This window comes from Phalacrocorax carbo, chromosome 1 (genome assembly GCF_963921805.1).
Source record: "Phalacrocorax carbo chromosome 1, bPhaCar2.1, whole genome shotgun sequence".
In the NCBI taxonomy this organism is placed as follows: domain Eukaryota; kingdom Metazoa; phylum Chordata; class Aves; order Suliformes; family Phalacrocoracidae; genus Phalacrocorax; species Phalacrocorax carbo.
Window position 1 is genome coordinate 159326892 of NC_087513.1, and position 23987 is coordinate 159350878.

Below are 23987 nucleotides of genomic sequence, written 5' to 3' on the forward strand. Positions count from 1 at the left end.
AGAGAGTTGTGGTTCTGAGTGTTTTCAAATTTGGGTGCCTTCGCAACTGCATATATACTCTGAATATAGACGTGTTGGAGAGGAGGGAGTCTTTGAATACAGACTTTTAATTTTCTTCAGCAAACTCTTAGCTCCAGTTAAATTCAACAAACCAAGGCATAAATATTCTTACTCGCTCTCTGGATGTATACATATGCATGCACGCATACATATGCATATACACATATATGGGTGTGTATAAATACACACATCCACAATCAGGAGAGCCAAAACCATTGCCCTTTGCCCAGTACCTTGCAACATGTTTTGCTTGCTTGTTCTTTTGTTCCAGACAAAAATAATGAGACCGTTCCTCCGTCGTGTCCTCACAAAGGCACCGACAAGCACTAAAGAGCACAGGTCGGTACAAGAACCAACTCTGACAGTCCATTCACTCACGTAAGTAGCGGGCAACCTTCCACACTCATTTTGGGAGAGGAAAATGGTTTTGGTAGGTACAGAGCCCAGTTATTCTGCATCTCAGCAAAAAGTCAAGGCTTGAGAACCTGGCAGCTTATCAGGCAGGTTTCCACAAATACAAACCTTGCTGTGGGCGTATTTCAAAAGCATCACATAACCGTCTAGGGAAGTCCCCAATAAATTACGCCAATGTTGTCTCAAAAGACAACATTCCCAGTCTAGTAGAGAAATTTTAAAAGCAGCAACTACTTTTATTTCAAAATATCAAATCTTGGGCTTAAACCAGCGTGATTTTCCTAGGGACCCAAAATCCTCTCCGTAGAAAAGTACTCTGCATTCTCTTGCTGCCTGAAAAATATCGTCGGGTCACACACAAAACAGAAACTGCGCGATGAGATATTCAAAACTGCGTTGGACAAACACTGCGTAGGCTGTGAAGAACACGCTCCTTGCATTCCCAGAAATGGTCCACAAAAGTTTCACCACCAAGTGGAAAGCGAGTGGTTTTCCAGCTCTGATGTGTGAATCTTTCTTCTATGGTTCTTGTGTGAAACAGGAACTGTGTCCAACAGCATCAGAGACCCCTCCTTTTACCACTCTTTTTTTTTTTTTTTTTTTTTTTTTGGTGTGTGTGTGTGTGTGTGTGTGATTGGAAATCACAACCCTGGAAGCATTTTGAGCACAAACTTCTCACAGATGCCAAGGGGAGTTTTCAGCTGACATCATCAAGACTCGAATTTTACCCACTGTGTTTGACACGTTTATGAAATGCCCAGCAAAACGGGTTTTCCCAACAGCTGGTGACATTTGGACACCCCGTGTATAGATAATAGTAAGACAGGATTTAGACTTGGAGAATATCCACTTATACGTCCCGAGTACCACTTGACATGTTTGAAAATTCTGGGGAATAAATGCTCTTTGTGCTCATCCCTAGAGCAGGGCAATGTTGGAAAGGGCATAGGTCATATATTATTTACCCTGCGCTTGGTGGACTGTTATCTCCTACAGACAAAATTTTACTTCCAAAGTAATTCACTAGTCTTTATTGCTACTTTTGAGAAAATATTTGTGAAGGAAATATCTGTACGTTTCAAAATTAAAACCTGTACTTGTTTCAAAACATGTAACTTGTTTAGATATACAAATCATTGTAGGGCTTTTTCTCTTACATTTGCCCTTTCCCTTGTAAGACAGGTTTCCAGAGTTCTCTGGGTACAAAAACACCCCACGCCTACACAGAGAGCCACTCAAGCTTCACACAAACAAAACCTTTCAATTATAAGCAGACCTTGCCTAAATAATGTGATCATAGCAGCAAGCCAAACCCTGAAGGAGGCTGATCAAAGCCCAGGAAAACATAGTCATTCAAAAAAACCCCCATACTTCACCGACTGGAAAACACTAAAAAAAAATACACACAGAGCATTGACTTTACTAAAAATTATGTCGTGTGCCAAAAGCTGCATGAATTTGGTGTCATTTCTGGATATGGACTTGTATGCCTGAGGGACTTTTTTCAGTTTTATCAGTCAATTAAAAAAAAAACCCAAACAGAAAGGTATCTCCGTCCCCCTAAATCTTGCCCTGTAATTTCCCAGTATATTTTCCAGGCCAAGTGACACTGTGCAGGTCTGTACTTTGGTACACGTGTTCAAAACATCCTTCTGTCTGCTGTATTCTTTCACCTCCTCCCCTTTGCACCTGCCATTATTGCCTTTGTTATGCTTCTCATGACCTGTATCTTATTCTAAATTTATGTATTAAATATGCCTGTGTATATAAATAGACACATACATACACACAATGTACAAACAAAACTACATACAGAAACGTATATTAAATGTTTGAGATACACGAGTAGAGTGGTTTCACGGAGTCACAGTTTGGAATCTTGTATTACTTCAGCTTGGTTTTATAGAGATGTTCAGCTCCCTCCACCCCTCCTCCTGAAACTCCTAAGGTGCTAATACTGAGCACTTCTGAGTCAAGCCACCTAAGTTAATTTATCAATCTAAGCTTCAAAACCAATACTGTACTACCTTGGCATTAGCATTAGCATCCTGTTACCTCCTGTGTTAGCCTGAATCACCCTTAAGGTTAACATTCCAGTCTGTGATCAACAGTAAGTTGCTTCAGTCAGTGAGGATTCAGCAAACGCAGGGCCATCCACATCTTTGACAGTAGAAAACTAGAACTATATATAGAAAAGTTAGCTTTTTATCATTTTCTTTTAAGACAGTATGTAGCCAGCTCAAAAAAATGAAACCAGCACATAGGACACTGAGCGTACATCCATCGTTACAGAAGTCTGTCTGAATTAGACATGGAAGCCATTCAAATAATTTCAGTTCTGATCTTAAGGTATCATTCGATTCACCTGTATCACCAGTATCTTCACGACCTGTGCCTGAAGAGCAATTCACTCAGTTTGTGAAAATTTATATTTACAGTGGTCACTTACCATAGCTTGCAATATGCACATGAATCTTCTCGCATCCTATCTGTGTATTATGTGCTGAATGACAACTTTTATTTCAAAAGGAATTCAAGAAATAAAATATTACAGGCATTAATAAAACTTTCTGAAGAATGACAAAATAGTCCCATAACCCTTTACACAGCTGAAAATGATCTTCAAGCCTCTTATTACTGTAATCAAAAATCAAGTACTGTAAAATAACATGTAAGCTAGAGAAATTAGACTGGTAAATGAAGAAAATGCCATTTTTCTTGACAGGTAAATCTAGTCATCGTGCTTGTTGGAGCTTCTTTTCCTAGTCATTAAGTCTGATAACATGTCTAACAAGGATTTACAAGAAAAAACCACCTACTTTATTTTAAAAATAAATTTAGGTGATATCCAGCAATAAGTAGAAACTAAAGTTATTCTGATAAGGATAACCAGACTAGAAACCACCAAGTGATCTGAAGGCTTGGGAACAGTTCGTGTCATTCATTAACATCCCTTTGAGTCACCAGTCACGCGAAGCCAGTTTCTCTTTCCTGACGCTCTTGCAGGGACGACCTTCGTGAGTCTGTCCAGCAGGTGGCTTTGATCCTCTTTCATACATGTACAAACCCATCGAGTGAAGTTCCTTCCCAGAGAAAACCATCAGTGCTGCAGTAGAAAATTAGTGGCTACATTTAAGTCATTATTTGAAGCCCTCAGAGCTTCTAGAGCATCTCCCCTGGAAAAACCCATTTCCATAAGTCGTGCAACCTGGAAAAGAAAGAATGTGACACTGCTTTAAAACAAGAGTTTTATTCACACTGTGTGTGCATTAGTCATGTGAAAAGTGTCACAGATCACTTTTCCACTGATAAGGCTGCTCAAAAGCCTTCCAGAGGGTAAGCAAGCATGGCTACGCACCGTCACAAAGACATATCTGGGACAGCATGCTTGAAAACATTGCCACAGACATAGATGACTGCTTTCTGATAGTTTATTGGAAAACAACCGTTGGCTGAAAATACCACACCTGTATTTCCCTAGCCAGTCCAGTTCAAAAAAGCATAAGTCAATGACATTTAATGGAAGACTCACCTGGAAAAGGGCATATTAAGACAGTGATTTTGGTAATCAGCACCCACTTGACCATCCCTCTTTACAATATCATGTACTTGGCACCTAACCTTTTTGCTCTGTGCTAACAGATACTCAAAATACCACATCTAAAAAGCAATGTGGCCATATTTAATAAATAACCACATTTTAATTCATGGTTAAGTTCCAACCTAAAGTACATTTAACATCTACAATTCTCAATTACATATTACTGAAAGTCACCTTATGACTCACTTTTGTAGTTAATCTTCCAGGGAGGGGAAAAAACAATGCTGGGGCATGGGGGCAGGGAGCGGCATGTAAAATTAACTGTGGCCACTGCTAGCATAAAACATTCCCCATCCTGCTCCAAACAGCCTATGCCCAGACACCACAACTGAACCTGGAAGATTCTGGGCTCCAGGAGCTGTCTGGGAGCTACCACTGCTCCTCCTCTGCTTGTATGGAGCCTGCAGCAGCAGAACAAAGCTGAGCAGGAATGCAGCAGAGGCTGTTTACAGCTCAGGAGGACTCTTCCCACGGTGCAAGAGAAATGTGCACTAGTATTGAAAGTGCTTTAAATGCCTTTTAAAAGAAAGGTGCCATTAAAAACAACCTTCTCTTCTTCTAAGACACCTCCAGAACTTTCAGTGTTTTTAATCTGCTCTGCTTTGGTGGCTTACTGAGAAATATACTACTGCCAAGTATGCCTGGAGGTGGGGGTCCTCCTTTTCTTAATCTAAATACACCATTTCAATATGTTTGAAAATGGCTACCTTGGTTGGTAGTGATCGTTTTTGTGCATTCCCCTCTTTTCTCCCCTTACAGTCTGATGTCGGTTTCTCACCTTCTTGCAGAGAGAGAAAAGAATTGTTACTTGTCACACCTCTGCAACAAGTGTAACTTCAAACTGGATCTCGTAACCCATAACTTTCTAAAGCTTCCTCTGTCTGATTTTTCATCTAAGACTCTGTTGTTTATGAGAAAAATGCAGGCAGTGGAATAAAAGCTAACTACAGAAATAAATTTCAGAAGAAAGGTTTTTACCGTAGTTGCCTTGAATTCTAACCTTAAGAAATGTGGATGGAATTGCAATGTTCCCATTTATAGGAATATCCAGTGAGCATCACAGGGAATAGATTGTAAAAAAGAAAAGCTCTTTTTATCTGAGTATATTTTAACCACAGGAACTGAATCCAGCTCCAGGAAACAGAGACGCATACTGGTAACGGTAATTTAAGGTGCTAAAAAACCCACAAGAAATGCAGAGATTTCTGTACCAAAAGCACTGCGAAGACTTGCAAATTTTAATCTGAAGAACGGAAGAAAACCTTGCATTTCTGCCATTCTAAGGCAACTTGTGCAGTTATTAGTACAAAATCAAAGGTACTAATCAAAGGTACTTTGAGAAATCAAAGGTGCTTAGATTACTTTTTTCTTTGCAGGGTAAACAGACAGCATCACAAATGACAGCAAGCAGGTGAGCTCTACAATTTCAATGCATGAGAAAATACAAGTGTATACTGCTGTCATAAATCTGGGCCTAAAAAGCTTTGGGTAAGAATCCAGCATAAGTCAGACTAATAACTATTTCATTAGTTCCAGCCAAACAATAAAAGTTCCCATAAGCAGAATTTGTCAATAAAACAAACCGACCCACCAACCCAGCAGGGAAATCTTTATGTCCACCCCATTCCTGTCACTGAGTAGGGTTTCAGGTCAGCCAAAACTAAGTTTCTGGGTTCTGTCTCAGACGGTGTTCTTTGGTGTGAGGTTTTTCTTTCTTTGTTAGTTTGCTCTTTTTTTTTTTTTTTTTTTAAAAAAAAAACTTTTTGGATGTAGCCCAGCAGGTTTGCAGTCAAAACCATCAGTGCCATTAAAATTTTGAACATCTTGAACATAATCTAACATTGAATCAAAACTAGAAATCAGATCATAGCAAAGATTTCTGTTTGGGACAAGCTCATTTTAAACTAACTAGAAATGACAGTGTGGTGCTTGCAAGTGTTGATTTACCTCCCTGAAAAAAGGAAAAAGGGCAAGAAAAACTCACCCTTGAAACCCACTCTTGTTCATGGGTAGCAGAGCCCTTGGACTTTAAAATGGCCAATATAGCTAACTGCAGATAGGCTACAACCTGGAGAACTTGACTGCATGCAATAAATCCTGAATACAGAAATAAAATTATTCTTAAATTTCCTAGTAAATCATCCTCTCTTTTGAGAATAAAACCATCAACAAAAGTCTAAAAGTCTAAATCTCTACAGTGACTCTGAATCTATACTTGATAGAAAAGGGCCAAACTTCTCTGTGGCATCACAGAAATCAAACACATTATTGAGGGAAACATCCAAGTTTTAGACCAAGTGTGTGTTGCAGTCCACAGCTGGAATTAACATTCTTATTTCCAAAAAACCTACATGACTGAATTGGAAACTTAAGCTGGAGACCTCAGTGAAGGAAAACTTGCGTATCTACAAGACCAGTAATGAAATCTATTTCTCATTCTGCCTTCTTTGAAACATTTATTTTATCAGATTTGAATAGCCCCCGCTAGTGAAACTATCTCATCCTTGAATGCAACAGTTAAACATAAAAGCAGAAATACCCATGCTGATTTGTAACTCTGGTTTGGATGGTAATGACAACTCACTGTCTCTGTACTGACTGTTATCTGATATTCTAATTTGCGCTGCTCTAGAGAACATTTAAGAAACTGTGTCAACAGATAAGAAAATATTAGTAGAGGTAATTCCTAACCACTTTTAAAATGCCATTTTAAAACAGAAGAATGTTTACCTGCTCTTCAGAAACCTCGGTAGGTGGAGGTGTGTCTTGTTCAGACGGGCGATGATCTTGATAATTCGCATTATGTCTATGACGTAAAGGAGGAAACAGTCTATTCCAGTTAATCATCCCACCCTGAAAGCAGACACTGCTATCAGTCTTTGCAAAAAGAACTACAGATATTTTTAAACAAAAAGATCATCCATCCCATGTAATATGAAAGGCAAAAGTTTGAGTAAAATACTTTAATTAAACAACAAATACTGCTGCAGTCTCTTATGAAGTCAAACTGGGACTGGCTACTGCTTTATTAGTTATTAGAATTAATCACTATAAATTAAGGAAAAGTGCCAACAGAAGAAGGAAAGGATGTTTCACATCCACCATGAAAGATCTGGTTTACTACAGCGCTAGATTTCTGAGGCTGAAGGACCACTCCCTTTACTGACAGGGATTTGCCTGGCAAGAGATGCAACAGCAGGTCCTGCAAGTGCTCTGCAAGACTGCTGCTGGAGTCAATGAGGGAAAAAAAAAGAGTGCAACAAATAAGTGGAGGGGAAAGGCAAAAATGGATTCTCAGTGCACCAGCAAAACCACACCAGGCAACTCAGAACAAGCCCAACCTCCAGGATACCTGTGATCTCCATGCAAATGATTACTTCTGTGACACCAGCGCGACTCTTACAGACACACAGACCACCTCACCAAACTTCCGTGTATTAAGTGCCATAGCAAAATCTGGCCGTGATCCAGTGCCAAAACACTTTGCAACTACATAGTAATAATACAAATACAGCAGTAACGTATATAGTGTGTAAATCACAGAACTGAAACTTCCTTTTAACAACCAAGCTTCAAGTCTTGTGTTAATAAGTTTAGAACATAAAGTGCAAATACTAAAGTATAAGCATTCTAATTCTCCAGAAATAATTAATCCTCATTTATTAGCTTAAACAAACATCTTAAAGGGATTTTGTATCACATCAAAACCACAGGCCCTGCAAGCGGGGAAGAAGAGCAAACCTCAAATCTCTTTTCTATAAATTTGTTAATACGTCCTTTGCAGTTTATACTGTCCTTTTCCTCCTCTCCTGCTCCCTCCGTTACTATAGAAAAGATCCCCCTCCCTTTCTGTATATATAGGACATGGACTTCCTTCCTCTAGTTGCTCTATTTTAGTTCTATACTGTCGTTTCTCAGAAGACCTTCCTCTTAAGAGTTTTTTCTTTTCTCTCTCAGCGAGGACTCTTCCTGCCTTTATATACCCCATGAGCATTAAATGCTCTCTGCTCGATCAGACCAGCAGCAACTAAACATGCTCCTAGAAAAAAACCAACCACTTGTTTATTTAGTTTTCCTGCCCTTTCCTTTGTTTTCTTCCTTTCTCTCAGAGGAGATCCTACCAGCCCAGACACCACAGGGGGCAGTGCAATAGCATGCTTAAAAAAAAAAACAACACATTTGAGGCATCATGAGATTTGAAATGCCAGCTTGTGAAGTGTTCCAGTCCCTTATATACTAAAGTGCATTTTTCCCTATGCAGATGTACAATAGCTAAGAGTCATCACTGGTTTGCAAGACACAGTTTCCACTGTTAGTTATTTTCAATTTAAAAAATGATTACGTATCTACATTTCTATTTTGCGTACTATGTAAAACATTTGCTTCAGAGTCATGAGGTTTTAACGAAAGGATTCTGTATAAGCCTTGCATTAACCAAACAGCGGAGCATAGTAAAAAGGAGAATTAATCTGTAGTTTAAACCCAGAGAGGGATCTCAGACTTTCTACTGACACCACTGCACTACTCTGTGGATTTGGAAAATCACGTTCTGTACTTCCCCATCTATAATTTCCCCTAACTCAGAATTATGTTGAATTTTAATTCATTAACTTTCCATTTCTGAAAGTCTACTAAGCTCTACAGTCCAACAAGAACACTGCTCTAATACTGCTTTGCTTGTTTTTATTTTTTTGAAAAGATCTGAGGAGGAGCAAATAACGCTTCCATGGGTCATTCACATTAAACTGGTGAATTGAAAAATACCCACAGGACTATGACACATTCCTTTGAAGCACCAGAAGTCATACAGAATAATGCACGTGAAATATAAAATCTACAACAAATATATTAATTTAGCAGTATTCCAGTGTATCTGAAGACTGAAATAAACGTACCTTTCCAGCTGTGCCCTCAGCTTCAATACTGAGCTGCCTATTCTAGTTTGGTTTCGCATCCTCCCTGTCGCATGTGCTGTCACCTAACACTACAAAAGTGATTTGTCTACTTCTTTACTCTAAACTTACAATACATTTTAAATTAACATACACGGAATTCATTATTTTCAATTTAAAAAAATGCAGGCTCCTTACAAAGGTAACTTTAATTTTGAAGGTTTACAGCATTTATCTTGATAAACTAGGGTTGTGGGCTAATGTATTCAGAAGAGTTCCATGTGAAGACTGCTAACCCCTTCCCAGAAATAACAGACTGGACAAATTAGATCAAAATAGTTGTGAGAAGATCTTTTTCAGTTGCCCTCAGAATATTTCAATTACCTTTGGAAATTGTGACAAACATAACCCATCAGTTCTTAATTATATTAATGAGGTAAGAACATCCAACATTCAATAACAAGTATTAAAGACCGAAACTCTGAAGCGTATGTGAACACTAATGTTTAGGATTAATCCCAACATTATGGCCCACTTCTCATCTGCATATTATTTCACAAACTGCACCAAAACCAGGCACATCTGGCTTCTTTATCTTAACTGCAAGAAAATAGTTTTCCCCTCACAAACTTGCCTCTGCTTACACGATGGACACGCACAAAGTCAGGCTCAAAAGAGCAGAGATTCAGGGAAGTACAGTAGGAACTATGGGACAGGTGCTGTGGCCAATCCCACAGAATAAAGGTGAGGAAAAATTAGGACGTGCAGCTCATGTCTTAGATCCACAGAAGGAGATCAAGGCTATGGATTTCCTGTGTGGATGGTGACTTGTGTAAAGACTTCCAGACAACTTTAACTATCACAGCAAAAATACATGAAGATATGTGAATTTTAATTTGACCCAAAGCAAACAGCAAAAAATGTCTTAAATAAGCAAATATTGCAAATTCCAGTTAAAACATGTGTAGAACGAGATTTCCAGACCAATGCTCTATCTTTCCTCACAGAAATTATTTTGCAGAACTCCCCTTCATAATTTTATGACTATTTCTGTATTACAGTGGTTTCTGACCATGCTAACATGCTTACTCTGCAAGAAGTCATAAAGATTTCACATGAAGATATCCAATCTGATGAATTTAAGTGATGCTTCTAAATCGTCTGAGTGTCCCTACCAGGGAATCAGCAAACAATATTTATGCATTTCACAGTACACTTGAACCCTGGCACCAGCACTGATGAGCTCACACCCATCTCCTTATCCTCCACAGGAGCCTTGTCTTAGGCAACAGAGCTCTCTGGAGTGGTCCAAAACAGAGGCAGAAAAGGAGCTAATAATTAAGCAGCGAGGATGATCAAGGGTCCAGTATGTAAGCTCCTTTCCCAAGCAGCACCTTCAGTGGCAGGCATCTGCCCATCTAATCCATATAATGAAATTCAGGCAGTTTTTCTGTGATTCTGGTTTGCTGGCTTGTTATAAAAATAACTAAGTTTAATACTAAACGGTTTGGGGGCTGGGAATTAACATGACTAAGGACTAGATAAGGAGGATGCATTAAAACACTTGCATTGAGAGCCAGCTTCCACAGCTGACAGACTCAGGCTATCTTCCACTGAGATTATCTCAGGTGACATTTTTCTTTGCCCTGAATCTTAGGTGTCAGGGATCAGCAAGTGCAGGTGCTGCTCCAAGAGGAAAGGCAAGCTGAGGGCCAAGGGGGACAACAAGGCAAGCCAAGGCAGCGGCCTCACTTAGACGTGCTGTGTTCTCAGGATCCAAGTGAGAAGAGCAAAGCAGGTCCAGCGACAGTAATCACGGTTAGCCAAAAGTCCAGATTGCTAGGCAGGTGTAAGATCAAGCCTACAAGTCAAGTCAATGGGTCAGGAGCAGGGAAGGAGATACACCATTTGCATAGGCATATCCACAAAGCTCAGCAAGGACCAAGGGCAAGGACCTGAACTTAAAAAGCAACTCCTAGTCAAAGTGGATGAGGTTCCAACAGGGCTTCTCACAGGTCTTTCTAAACACAGCTCTTTCTCACACAAGTCTGCTCCAAGACTGAAGAGCTGTATGGTACCAGAGCTGGCCCTTGGCACAGAGAGCCTGTTGCTGTCCTTGGGCACATGACATAAACCAACATGTTCCCCCATTCAGTGCTCAGGACAGTGGCCACTTGTCACCTTATCCACACAAAGGCAAGATTTCTTGTTCACATCTGCTTCCCTAGTCCACTTTTTCCATGTCCAATTGTGTGAATGCTGCAAGATTTACTACAGCAAAAGGATTAGGTTTTTTTTCATATTTAATTCCTCCATTGCTTTGTTTGTGCTGCAGGATGAGAAGCTCGAGGATGCCATCTCTGCTTATAGTGTGAAAACAGCACCAAGCTCACTGCAGTCAAGAGGCTGAAGGTGCCCATCGACTTGCATGCACTGGTCCTAGTCTCTACAGTGGGATGCTATGAAGAACTTCCAGTCTCCATTGCCAGCTGTAATACTTGTTTTCACAGTGTTAATCAGAAACTCTGTTTTGGAAGTCCTGACTGCTGCGTAACTAGAGAAAGACAAGCACTGAAAAATTCAGTCTACAGGCTATCATTCATAAAAATACTGTGTACAATTGGTGACTGGGCCCTTATTTCTGTCCGCAACATAGTCTTCCACATGTCATCAGGAAAAGCCCTTGACAAAAAGACTGCTTCATTAATTATTTGACTAGACAGGTGAGGGTCACACCTAAGAAAGGCCTGTAAGCCTTTCCCCCTCCCTTGCTCCTAGATTGTAATTTTTTAACTAAAGAAAAATTCAGTTTCCTTTGGTTTAGCAGTGCAAAAACTGGGTGAATTGGTTGATAGTAAATTCTCTGTTACTGCCTGATAGGATACAAACATACCAAGGAGACCATTTTACTGGTCTCTGACAAATCACTACTAGAAGTGGATTAGGAGAACATTGGTGGTGCTGGAACTTCTGTTACAGGAAGACAACAAACCGGTCACAAGTTTAGATGACCAAAGAATGAGATTTAAGAATGGATTATATTAAGGGAATGGGAAAATAGCGGCTCTTCATTGCAGAAAAGGTTGTAAGGAAATGCCATATTGATGACTTATTCTTGGATAGCTGCCAGGGCTTTACGTACTGAAGGTGCAATTTATGAGGTCACATCCTTGATGCCTTTTTTTTCCTTTCCTTTTTTTTTTTTTTAATGGTGTCTGGGACAATACTGTTTACAAGGAAAGGAGTATCTTCCTTCCCTACAGAATAAGGAAGAGATATCTAGAGCTAGCAAATGTCTCTGATTGTACACCCTGCTAAAACCCCAGTTATGCCATTTCTTCCTCTCTTTTTGACAAGAAGCTCTACCTGTTTCCCATATACATACCTGCCATGGCATATTTTGTAAAAGCACTTCTTATCCAAAGCTTGACAATTAAAAATGTTGTATTGCAGACAATTAACAAATAGCCAGTTAAGTAGCTGTCACATTTGCTCATATTTTAGTTAGAGTAATTTAAAAAGAAATGAAAGAAAATGGTTTATAAAAGTCCTCTTGAAAGTGATGCATGTGGTTAAGATATTTTGATAATGTTATCTCATGTATATGGTTAATGCCAACTCGCCATCTGTTTGCACAAACAGGAAGCACCTCCTGATATCTGTCCTGTTCACCTTTTCTTAACATAACAACCGCAGCGAAAGAAAAAAAAAAAGGAAATTGCTTTGCATTTCATCTTTTAAAGCAACACTTTTAAAGTTTGCTACTCTTCATAGGAGCCATTACTTGGTACAGACATAAATATTGTCTGTCTTCTTTCCAATAAGGTTTCATTTAAAAAAAAGTACTGAAAGAAACAAACTCTTACTTGCTTTACAGACATAAATTTTTCTGCAAAACATTGACTCCAAAGTGTACATACTGATGTTATAAACAACAACAACAACAAAAAGCGTAGCCATGAGTGACACAATACCTACTGCCCAGAACACTGTTTAAGAAAGATCAACAGCAATGGTGAAACTTCCAGTAGACTTATTCAAATGTCTAGCCTGCCTCTTTTTGTGAGGACAAAACTCTTCTGTGTTTTTTTTTTGTTTTTTTTTTTTTTTTTTAACTTTAACAACTTCCTTCTTTTGAAAGGGGGTAGAAATCTAACAGTGCTAGCATTCTGAGTATTGTTTTTAATGATGGCAAGAATTTTTCACCAAAGAAAGCTCTCCAGCAATTTCTAATGATATTCCAATTTCCTCTGGAAATTTATCCTACAAATAAATCCCCTTAGCCAAGAGGCTCTGTCTCCAGCTCTTAGTTGCTGCATCCTGAACTTTGATGCCTGCACTGTCCCAGAGGAGCTCATGTGTCACAGAAGTTCAGAAATCCACATGTGGTCTTTTCTGAAGCATGATCAGCTATTTCCTTTGAAATCTAGGAGGAACACCTTAATCTGGCCTCTGACGCTGCCTGAAAGACAATGAAAGGGAGTTCAGCACAGGCACGGTGCCTTCATTGTAGCAGAAGCCAGAAAAGCCAGTGGGCAGGCACATCTGCTCCTCGGAGGTGAGGTGGGATGGCTGCTTCTGCCACTGCACTCAAGGGAGGTGCAGAGTTGTGAACGCTTCCTCATGTACTCGTGCATGCCCAAGCACTTGGCCTTGCAGACCAATGCTTGTCACACAGAACAGGAAGGGGTGCTGTTATTTGACTCACAGTGACTGGCTGGCAGTAAGTGAAGAGCTGCATAGGTACTCCCAAAAACCGGTGCTTAGCTTAGAACGCTGAAAGAGTCAGGTCATTGTTTAATCTGTGACAGTAAGGGTAAATACTGTTCTGTACCAAACTGTGCACCACAGTAACATTCACTTTTCATTACTGCTACGATGCAGTAATGCAGCCATAAAGTGATGGATGACTATGCCACAAAGAAAGATAGATACTTCATCTCAAGCAGAAGTTTAGGGATGGCATTTTTGAGAACTGATGTTGTTCATTCCTCCAACATTAGGGAAGTGTTGAGCAGGACTTTCAGACCTTGTTTGCAATAATAAATGGGTATTTGGATCTTCTCTAGGCACTAGAAACAGGTCTTCAATGACCGTTTCAAAGCACTTTTCCAAACTTCTTGGCTTCCCCTTCTTGTGTCAGCTGTTCTTCATCCAAACTGGGCTCTTGCTGGTGCTGTGACATCACAGGTATGGTCATGGCTACATCAGTTGAAAACATGCACCTGTGTCATACTATTGGCAGTGGGGCTTGTCACTTTTTCCCACAGAAGTCTCAGGTTTATACTGAGAAGTAAGTTTCCATTATTAAAAATTAATGTTTATGAGTGCCTTGTGAGAGGTGAAGCTGTCGATCATAATCACCGGCTGAATTTTAAAGGAATGACATGATGTGGAGCTGCTCTTACATTTAGCATACAACAGTTGCTGAGTGAGATAATTGGGTGGGGGGGAGGTCCACTGCACCAAATGCTGAAGGCAGGTTCACCAGCATGAACACGGAGTCTGTACTTGAGGAAATAATGCTAGCTCCATTTTAGACATTTTACACAAAACAGAGACAGTTCTAATCCTTACTATATGTCTCTTTGGATGTTGACTGGCGACAGTGTACTGTTATTAAAGCATGATGATTAGACAGATAATCGTTACTTCAAAGAGTAAGAGGAATAAGTAGAGGCTGAAACAAAAGTGAGAAATCAGAGTTCCAAAATTGTTTTGATTTGACAAGCTGAGATAACACATACTGGGCACAAATCAACCTCAAAACCAAATTCTCTAACATACTAGCATAAACACATACTTGAGTATATAAAGGGCTAGTCTATGATGATATAAGGAAAAAAAACAGATTAGCATCCCATTTTGGGATGTAAAGATTCAAGTTCTGTCTTAGTTTGCAAATAGGAGGGGCTTCCATTTGTTGATATCCCAAAGTCAATATATAAGGTGTCATACTTGGAACACTGTTTGGCAAAACTTTTCTATCTATCCTGCCTCTTAAGACAGTGCATTAAGGAACAACTGGTAAAACTGGCCTCCTGTTGTTATGTACCAATATCAAGACTTCTAATCATAAAACCTTAGTACTACAATGAACCACTTACTATCTGATCTACATGCTTCTTGTTTACTACATGCTACAGAAGATGACACTAGGAAGAAGAAATGGCCCATCAAGACTCTCTCAGTGCAGAGAACAATCACACAGGAGAATAAACAAACTCTATTTCTCAAAAAATTATTTGTTTTGAAATAAAACAAAGTATTTTGCTTTAGGAAGTTGTCCAACCACTGCTTCTCTAGGGAAACTGATTACAAATATTAAACCAAATTCAAAGGCTATAGCTCAAAAGCCCAGTCAGACACAAAAAGATTTTCATAACATCAGTCCAAGAAAAAAAAAAAGATAGTCCAGCGTGTGAGCGGGGTGCTAGTGAGGAGTAGGAGACAGAGACAGTTAGCCTTGCGACTGTGACAACTGGCTGTTAATGAGACACATTCACCTTATTCTAGTAGTACTACTAGTGTCTGTCAGCTTGTGAAATTGCCAATTTCCATGAAAAAGACGGAAAAATAAAGTGGTAACCTGTAGACAAAATAGTAATAAACTGTTCATTACCTGGATCAGCACCCTGGAAATGTAACGTTTTTAATTTCACACCTAGAATCCATTAAAAAAGTTATTCAGAAAAAGAAAACAGAAATATCTAAATAACAGTGGGTTATCAACTGCTGCAAGTATGTTATTGAAATGAAACAGTAAAAAAACCCCACAGAGTTCACACATGCCAACATCAGCAGTGTATGTGTTTTTATACTAAACGACCTCCAAGAGTAAAGCTCCCCTTTTGAAACAAAACCAGGCGTATTCTCACCTCAAAGAAAACATTATATTAAACAATTACAGAGAATAATCAAGATCTGAAAATTCCAGAAGAGTGCCAAAAAGCAAAGGATGAGTTAAAGACTCACTGAGGTCTGAAGGAGAAGATATTGTGTTTTCTACAAACACAGAAGCTGTCTGTGATTTCAAAAAAGGCTTGGGGTGTGTCCACACATGTACATTGGCATGCAGAGGAAGGGAAGAATGAAGGAATACTGAGTCTAAGTTTGGCCACAGTGATTACTGCTGCAGCATACATGCTTCATTCATGGGCTGAAATAAACCCATAAATCACATCTTAGTTAACAGAATTCTTCAAAAATATGTCAAGTCTTGTACACCCCTCCACCCACCCCTCCAGGAGTCTGAGCTCAAATAACATTTTTATCTTAGTGATACCCTAATGTATAGTTGTCTTTGAAGTTTATGGCAAGGTTGCTAAAGGCAGTTTTTATTCAATTTTGTCACCAAATCCCAAAGTAGCCTTAAGTACCACAGACTAGTTGGAAAGGAAATGTAATCAGAGAAAAAGACTTTGCACAACACTTGGCTGAAAATCTCATCCGTTTATTCAGGTAAAGCAGTCTGGTAGATTTCTTCCTGACAATGATACATTCAACTGTGGAACAATACGAACAAGCTGCTTCCATCTAAAGACCTGGCTGTGAGATCAAGAGTTTATATGGACGTGGCAATGTATAAAGGTTGCAGAAGGTCCTCAGGGTTCAAAATGTCTCTTTGAAGGACTTGTTGTTGGTAATCAAACTTGTGAAGTTATTCAAGAATACTCTGTTGAAGTTGTTTATCTCAGTGCCAGTGGGAGAGCTAACAAATATGCTCAGGTCTGGCTCTTACACTTCTTTGAGAAAGCAGAAATAGACTGTCTGGGAATATATTCACTGAGGGATTTTTTTCTACCGTTGTGAATGAGGTTAACATTCCTAAGGAGGAATTCTTGTGCCAGGAAAGTCTTCGCTCCATTAATCTATTTTTGTCCAAGTTCAGGAGCTTACCGCTTAGATACAAGCAGAAGGTAGATCAGACAGACAATCTAGCCTCGCAGTCCTTAGCTGACAAAATGTGAAACTTGCACATTTCTCAGGATGTAAGACTCCCCATAACAATAAAGATACTCAGTGTGCCTGCCCACAGAGCATCTCTCCAGTGTCCCAGGAGAAAGACATCTAATGAATGCACAATTAGAGGAAGTCACATTGTTATAGAAGAAGTCTGGCCTTTGCAAGCACAATCTCATATAGAGATGCCATGTGATATGAATCAAAGGAGGGTCTGGCCTCACTGAAAAGTAATGGCAGCTGGAATAGAACAACAAGACAGGAGGGAAAAGACAAAATAAGCTTAAAGTGGAGGATAGGGCAGAAAAGATTTTCATATACAGCTTGTAGGCTTATGACACAGTCTGAAGCAACCTGGCGAAGCTCTTTTCTGAGCCAAGAAACCGAACAGAAACCAAGAAGCAGGCAATATGGTGTGTTTAACGTGCTGAGGATGAATGAAGGAATAAACGCTCTGTGGATACAGAAAGCATTTCTTCAGGATGAAGTGACTGATGTTCATACACTGTCCCCTCCTGAATGGGCACAGGAATGAGCACCCAAAGGAGAAGCGGTATTTAGTTGCCAACAGAAGGTGCTGACCACCATTTCTGCAACTTTCCTCCGGCTCCCACACATCCATCTTCAGTGACAACAGTGTCGTCAGTAATACCTAGGCATGGACTCCTCCCATATCTATTTGCAATTTGGTTGTCTGCCAACCTCCCTCCAAGTTTCTCAATAGGAAGTGAAAGTCAAGTCAATCCCCTGCTACCACACTGGCGTACAGATGCAGCAGTTGCTTCCCTTTTCCCACCAGGGCTTTCATTTGGGTTACACAAAGATAAACTTTAGAAAAATGCTGGGAAATGAGAGATATCAAGAAATAGAAACATCAGGAGAGGAAGGCCAATAGAAAAGATAAAATAGTGCCCGAAGACCTCAACTACTTGTTGTCTGAATGACAGAAAGGCAAGAGGCATCCATCCCTAAAATCCTATGAGCTTCATGATGCATCATGATTACTAGCGGTGAGACATGATGGGAGAGAACTATCCCCCAAAGGAAAGAAAGATTTTGTGCAGGAGCAAACACAAAGTATAGGAAACAATGGAGATGAAGGGGAAGAGATGATGAAAATGTTGGAGGAAAATGGCACAGTGGGGAATGAAAATGTAAAAGTGAAATGATGGGGAAAAAGAGATCAGATAATGGGGGAAAAAAGAAAAATAAGAAATTATTTACATTAGAAAAGAGGACAGACAAAAGAGTGGGAAAGAAAAGAAGTAAAAAACTAAAGTTTTAAAAGCAGCAACAAAATACAAGCTGGTATTTTTTGAGGGAATGAATATATATGGCACACATTTTATTCTACTGCCTCAAAAGGTGCATGGAGGTGATGCTCAGTAATTCTCCATTTGTGACAAGTTCATAATTTGTCAGGATTATTCGTGGAAGGAAAAAAAAAAGAACAGAAAGTTTTCACTATGCACACTACCATCTGTTTAAGGGTTGTATCCACAGCAACTAGAAACCAAGACAAAAATCAGTCACCATGTAACCATACTCCCCAAGGAAACAGCAACGTAAGATAGTTGTTAGAAACTGAAAAAACATATTCAGACACAGTACTACTGAACATTTAAGGGCTAACATGAGGTACATCAAATAATGAAGCTGGTGGTTTGTGTTCAAATTCTACCACATACTTAACCTAGTACTCGAAGTTATGGGTGTCTGACAACCCCGCACTCACACCCACAGCTCTGTGCTTGAGGCTCCTCGAGGCCAGAGCATTTAAACTGGAGAAAGACTGGGAAAGGTAAAGCTCAAAGAATTGCCAGCAAAGAAATTCTGGGTTGGGGGTTTTTTTTGTTGTTGTTGTTGTTTTGGGTTTTGATTTTTTTTTTTTGTAGAAAGCATCTAAAGTGAATTCTGCTTTGGATAAAACAGTTCAGTGAAGAGCAGAAAAAATGAAGGTAAAATTATTTACCACCCAGTATCTTGGAGGTACAGTAAAAACAACTTATAAGAAACCTTTTTCCCCAGTTTCTTTCCCCCCCTTTTTAATTTTTTTTTTTCTTAAACTTTTACTCTTTTTGTGTTGGTTTGTGTAACTTGTCAGGCTCACATTCTTCAGAATTTCTTGCAAACCCTAGAAAAATAAGCTTACTAGAAAAAGCATCTATTTAGGAAAGGGGACTCCTTATGGCCAAAACAGTTTGCCACATTGAACGGACAACAGAGCACCATTAAAACCACCTATCATGTTCTTGCGTTCTCCTTCCATAATGCTACCAATATACAGGGAAACGGCATTGTCTCTTTTCTCAAACAGATCAACTAAAGAGTAATGGAGTAGGAGGAATGAGCAGAGCACCTTCTCAAGGGGCAGCTAAACAAAATTGTTGCACTACAGCATAGAGAGGAGTGTTGAAGTTCACCTCCCTCGCCAAACAAAATGGAAAGCTGAAGACAAAATGTTAATTTATCTCACCTATGGCACATCACCTACAGACAGCATATTAGGACTCCAGAATTGTGCACAACATTCTCCTAGAATACAATTCAAAGCTGTATTTGATGACTGATATATACTTTGCAGCTTTGATTATTTTCAGTTTCACAAAAAAAACCTCCCTAAGAAACTGATCTGCATTCTTTATCAGCTTCACTCCTACAGGTAAAATTAGCATCTAAATTCCACCTGTAACTGATCTGTTCAATTCCACTGTCGTCAAATTATACCTTTCCAAGGCTCTAAAGGCAAAAGTATTGGCCAAGTACAGCAAGCCAGAAAATGGTTTTCAGTTTTTATTTTTAGATTGAAATTAGCCTGCTTTTCATTTTTACCGCTACATCAACACTTGTGAATAATGCTTTTTGTGATTTAGTTGATGGCCAGTAAATTCTGTTAGTAATTTAAAAAAGCTTTCATGACACATTTTTTCTGAAGACCCTCTCTGAAACCTTCATACATTGATCCCACTGCCTTCCGACCACGGGTTTCACAGATTAGCACTAACAGTTAACTAAATGCTGTGCTCAAGTTAAAGGCTAAACATGAAGGTAACTTGAAAGTGTTTTGGCAACTTGTAAAGGGAAGCATCTTACTGATCTTCAAACAATGTTCATTTATTTCCCTTAAACCCCTCCACTTTTTTAAAGAACTCTATTTGAAGTCAAACATGAAAAGACATTTTTCCACTTTCATTGTTCACAGCCTAAGGAAAGGAGAAGATGAGAAGAAAATGTTAACAACTCTTCTTTTATAATTTACCATTCTGAACTTATTTACCATGTTTTGCAGTTAAATATGTATTATGAAGACTGTCCTTCATAACTGGAAATGGCTTCTTCTTCCTATCTGAAGAAACTTGGCTGCACTCTTCCCAGCAGCTTGTAGCCCAACAGACACTTTCAATTCATTTTCTGTTACAACGGCAACATTCAAGAATTGAGTAATTTCTAGTTCAGTTCTTATGTTAAAACTGATTAACGCTCTAATGGGAATAGGGGAAAGTAGATTAGAATCTTTCCACCTGAGGAACAATTTCATCAGACTGAAATGTCAAGAAATCAAGGAAAACAGAATTATGTTATCAGGGACTGGAAACAAAGATTCATACTCCATAGCTGGCCAAAGCTTTATGCCATCACACCTCTAATTCTGGCAACATATTAACAGGAACATAGCTATACCTATGTGCACTACACTACCTCGAACACGAGAACTTGTGTATCAGTACAGAGCCATGTTTCAGGCAGAGGAAACTCAGTAAAGACCTCAAATTGCCAGGCTGTAAATAAATTTTGAGCAATGTATGTTCACACAGAGCAATGCAGGGCCTATGATGTCCCCTAGATTTGACAGAGTAGCAATACATACATCTAAGATACAGGAATATATTAATTGAGACACATCTGCCTTGTTTTACTGTCCTATAACACAAAAGATGTGAATATCTGCATTTGCTGGTTTGACTAAAACAGAGAAAATAAGGCTCTACTATTCTATTCAATAAGGGAATAAAACAGGAGCATTAAACGCAGCAAAAAGAAAGTCCCGTGGTTGACCTCTATAAGAAAGTTAAACAATTTAATTTCTGCACTTTCTTAAAAGAAAGAAGCCTTATTCAAAGTACATCTGCAAACAAAGGAATGACGCGGACAATTTTCAACCTCTCTGAAAAGGATGCTAACAACACAAATACTGAGAAGTCAGGAGCATTTTGACTTCTTACCTTTCCACAACGGCTCTTACTAAAGAGAAAATTGCTTTATCTTTCAGCCTCATTTTTGGTGAAAGAATGCCAGAAGTACTGATATCCTTACAGGATTGTCTGACATTCTGCTTACACCTTGCGAAGCCGTCTTAACATATAAAGCTATATAAAATACTTAAATGGCTCTTAGCACTACAACAGTATATGAAAGACTGATGGAGAAGAACAAAGAAATATATGATTTTTAAGAATCAGGAACCACAAAAGATATATGAACCAAAACCATATTTTTACCACAACTTAATACAATCCTTACAGAAAGTATATCAATACCTGCTGCTGTCTTTGCCGCCTCATTTGGGCAACCTGAGACATCATGATTTGACGATCCAGTAACTCCATTCTCTGCTGCCTCTGGATGTCAACCGTTGCTCCCATTCCCACTTGAATTTCATTTGTTGGTTCCGCAGATGAGAAGATTGGTTCAAGAGTCCAAGAAAATATCTTTGCTACCCAGCTGGGTACACACAGAATTCGATGAACTTTTAATATACTGCTATTGTAGCAAATCCCAGAAACCTAAAACAAAAAAATGAAATGTTACAAAAAAAAACCCACTCACCCCAAACCCCAAAATCTGAAATATACTAAATTTACTTTGTACTTAGTTGCAGATAGCAGTTGGTCTTTCTGTTTTTTAAAGAACTTTTTATTGTATTTACCCAGAGTTCTCAGTCAAGAATCAGAAGAAGAATAGGGGATTTCTTTACCTCCAACTTCCCCACAACTACAGACTATTACTTTTTAAAATCTGTGTACTGCATTGCCTGTGACCCAGAAGGCTGCTTGGCATTTGTTTGTTTCAGAATTTGAGCCCAAACCAAATAACCCTTTCTCAAACAGCTCAGGGTATGCTGCATGCTGATCTGAGAAGATTAAGGCTGCCCTTGAGGATGCTGAAGCATTGTATACAGTCCTTCAAAAAACCACCACCCTTAGGGCTTCTGCCCCCCCACCCAGTCTCTCCTAGTAAAAACAAAAGCAAAACAACTCATTTGAAATTAAATCTAAGCATATGCACAGACTTATTCCAAAAGGATCCCATCTAACTTCTAGGAGGAAAAAAAGGGTTCAAAAACCAGTTCATTGAAAACTGTGATACTAAAAAAGCTGGGTTTTGTGATGCCCTTCTTCCACCTACAAGAAAAATACCCATTCCTTGCGTTCAAACTTGTGCTTGCCTTGTGGCTTGATTTCATTTCAGATTCAGGAGGAGCAACACAAATCCATGTGCCCCATAAATGACCTACAGTCATCACTCAGCCGTCATTTTAAAACCTATTATGAAGACCTGGTACTTGAGCCCAAAGTGACCCAGCAGGAAGGCCAATGCTCTTGCACAAACTCTGAGTGCGCATTCTGCTTTATGCCACACTTCAGTATTTGTGACTATTTATTTTATGTTATGCCACAAGAATTATGCTATGACAACAGAGTGAAATGAACAGGAAGAGATATGAACCCAAACAATCTGTAAACATATCCAAACCATGCAATTATGCTAGCAGCAACGTAGAAACTCCATATCTGGGCTATTTATTTGGGGATATTTATTTTATCTCACTGACATTTGTAGAAACATACCAAATGCATTGCTGCATATACAAAGCGAGACAGTACAGGAAAATGCAACATTCTTCAGGAGGGGGAGATTTTTTCAGATTATTTACAAGGTTATTGTTAATTATCCAGTGAGATAACAAGACTTTTAGCAAAAATACATTCTGCTTTCGGAAATGCTGATTTTCATTTTATTCTACTTTCATTTTATGACTGCTTTCAGGGTTGGATGTTACACCAAACAGAGGCTACCATTCTAAAATGAGAAAGAACAGTTTTAAGCTACCCTTAACCCCTTCAATCTTTTTGTGCTATGAAGAAGGAAGTAAATGGGATGGGAGAAGAGGAAGGCCATAATCTCTGGCGTCATAGTGAAGGCTGCCTTTAATAAAAATTTTCTGTGTTTGCAGAAAGGTCCTGACTGGACTCCAGGAATGACAGGGCACTGGAACAGAAGCTTCTTCACAACCTCTGAAATTCTTTCCTCAGTTCTAGTGAAACTGTTCCAGATGACTGTGAGCCAAACTTGCGCACATCAACTGGAAATTAAGACAGAACTGAAATTACCAAAGAATAAGTAGAGGAAAATTCATATAACTTCTGCAATTCATCTACATTTGGTATGTAGTACTTGAGGTATCTACCTAGCAAGAAGTTCCTTCAGAAGCTAACCACCTGCTCCTAAGAGAGTTACGTAGATAGGTTCCTCACTCAAGAAAACCTAGATTGTAGGGCTACCAGGAAAGTCACTTTTTGGGGAGCAAATATTACTGACCAGGTTGCAAATGTTATGCATACATTTAATCTGATTATTTCTTTGACACAAAATAAACAAGGAGCACCAGAACTTACAAATTCTTTCCTTCCACCTTGTATTGACATGCTCTGGAGCCAGGCCCCCTCTTTGGACCCAGGGATTCTGCATTCCTGGTTGCACAGGTGTAACCAGACAGGGAAAGGGCTCCTGCTCAAAATATTCCCAGACTTCTTCCAAATGTCCCCCCTAGCTACTGATCTCTGCTCACTCTCATCATCTACAGTCCTTCATTAAGGTCTAATATTTTCAGGGCACCCTAAATCTTGAACGGGTTCAAAAAGTCACAAGAAAAAAACAAAGCAAGTGGTGATAGGAAAATCTACATCTCCCTGAATGTATGACAAATCTTGACATGTGTCTGAACACATTAACCACAAACAGAATCATTCTTTCATCAACTCAAGATAGCAAATACA

General features: G+C 39.2%; 1 protein-coding gene across 1 annotated transcript in view; it reads right to left on the reverse strand.

The window, feature by feature from the left end:
• Positions 1-1093: 1093 nt before the first annotated feature.
• UBAC2 (UBA domain containing 2) overlaps positions 1094-23987 on the reverse strand; it is a 98184-nt gene continuing 75290 nt past the window's right edge. The window contains exons 7-9 of the mRNA XM_064440641.1: positions 21468-21713; positions 6806-6928; positions 1094-3682 (exon numbers count right to left, since the gene is read on the reverse strand). Of these exons, the coding sequence (XP_064296711.1) occupies positions 3575-3682; positions 6806-6928; positions 21468-21713 (477 nt within the window). The 3' untranslated portion in view covers positions 1094-3574. The remainder of the gene's footprint in view (positions 3683-6805; positions 6929-21467; positions 21714-23987) is intronic.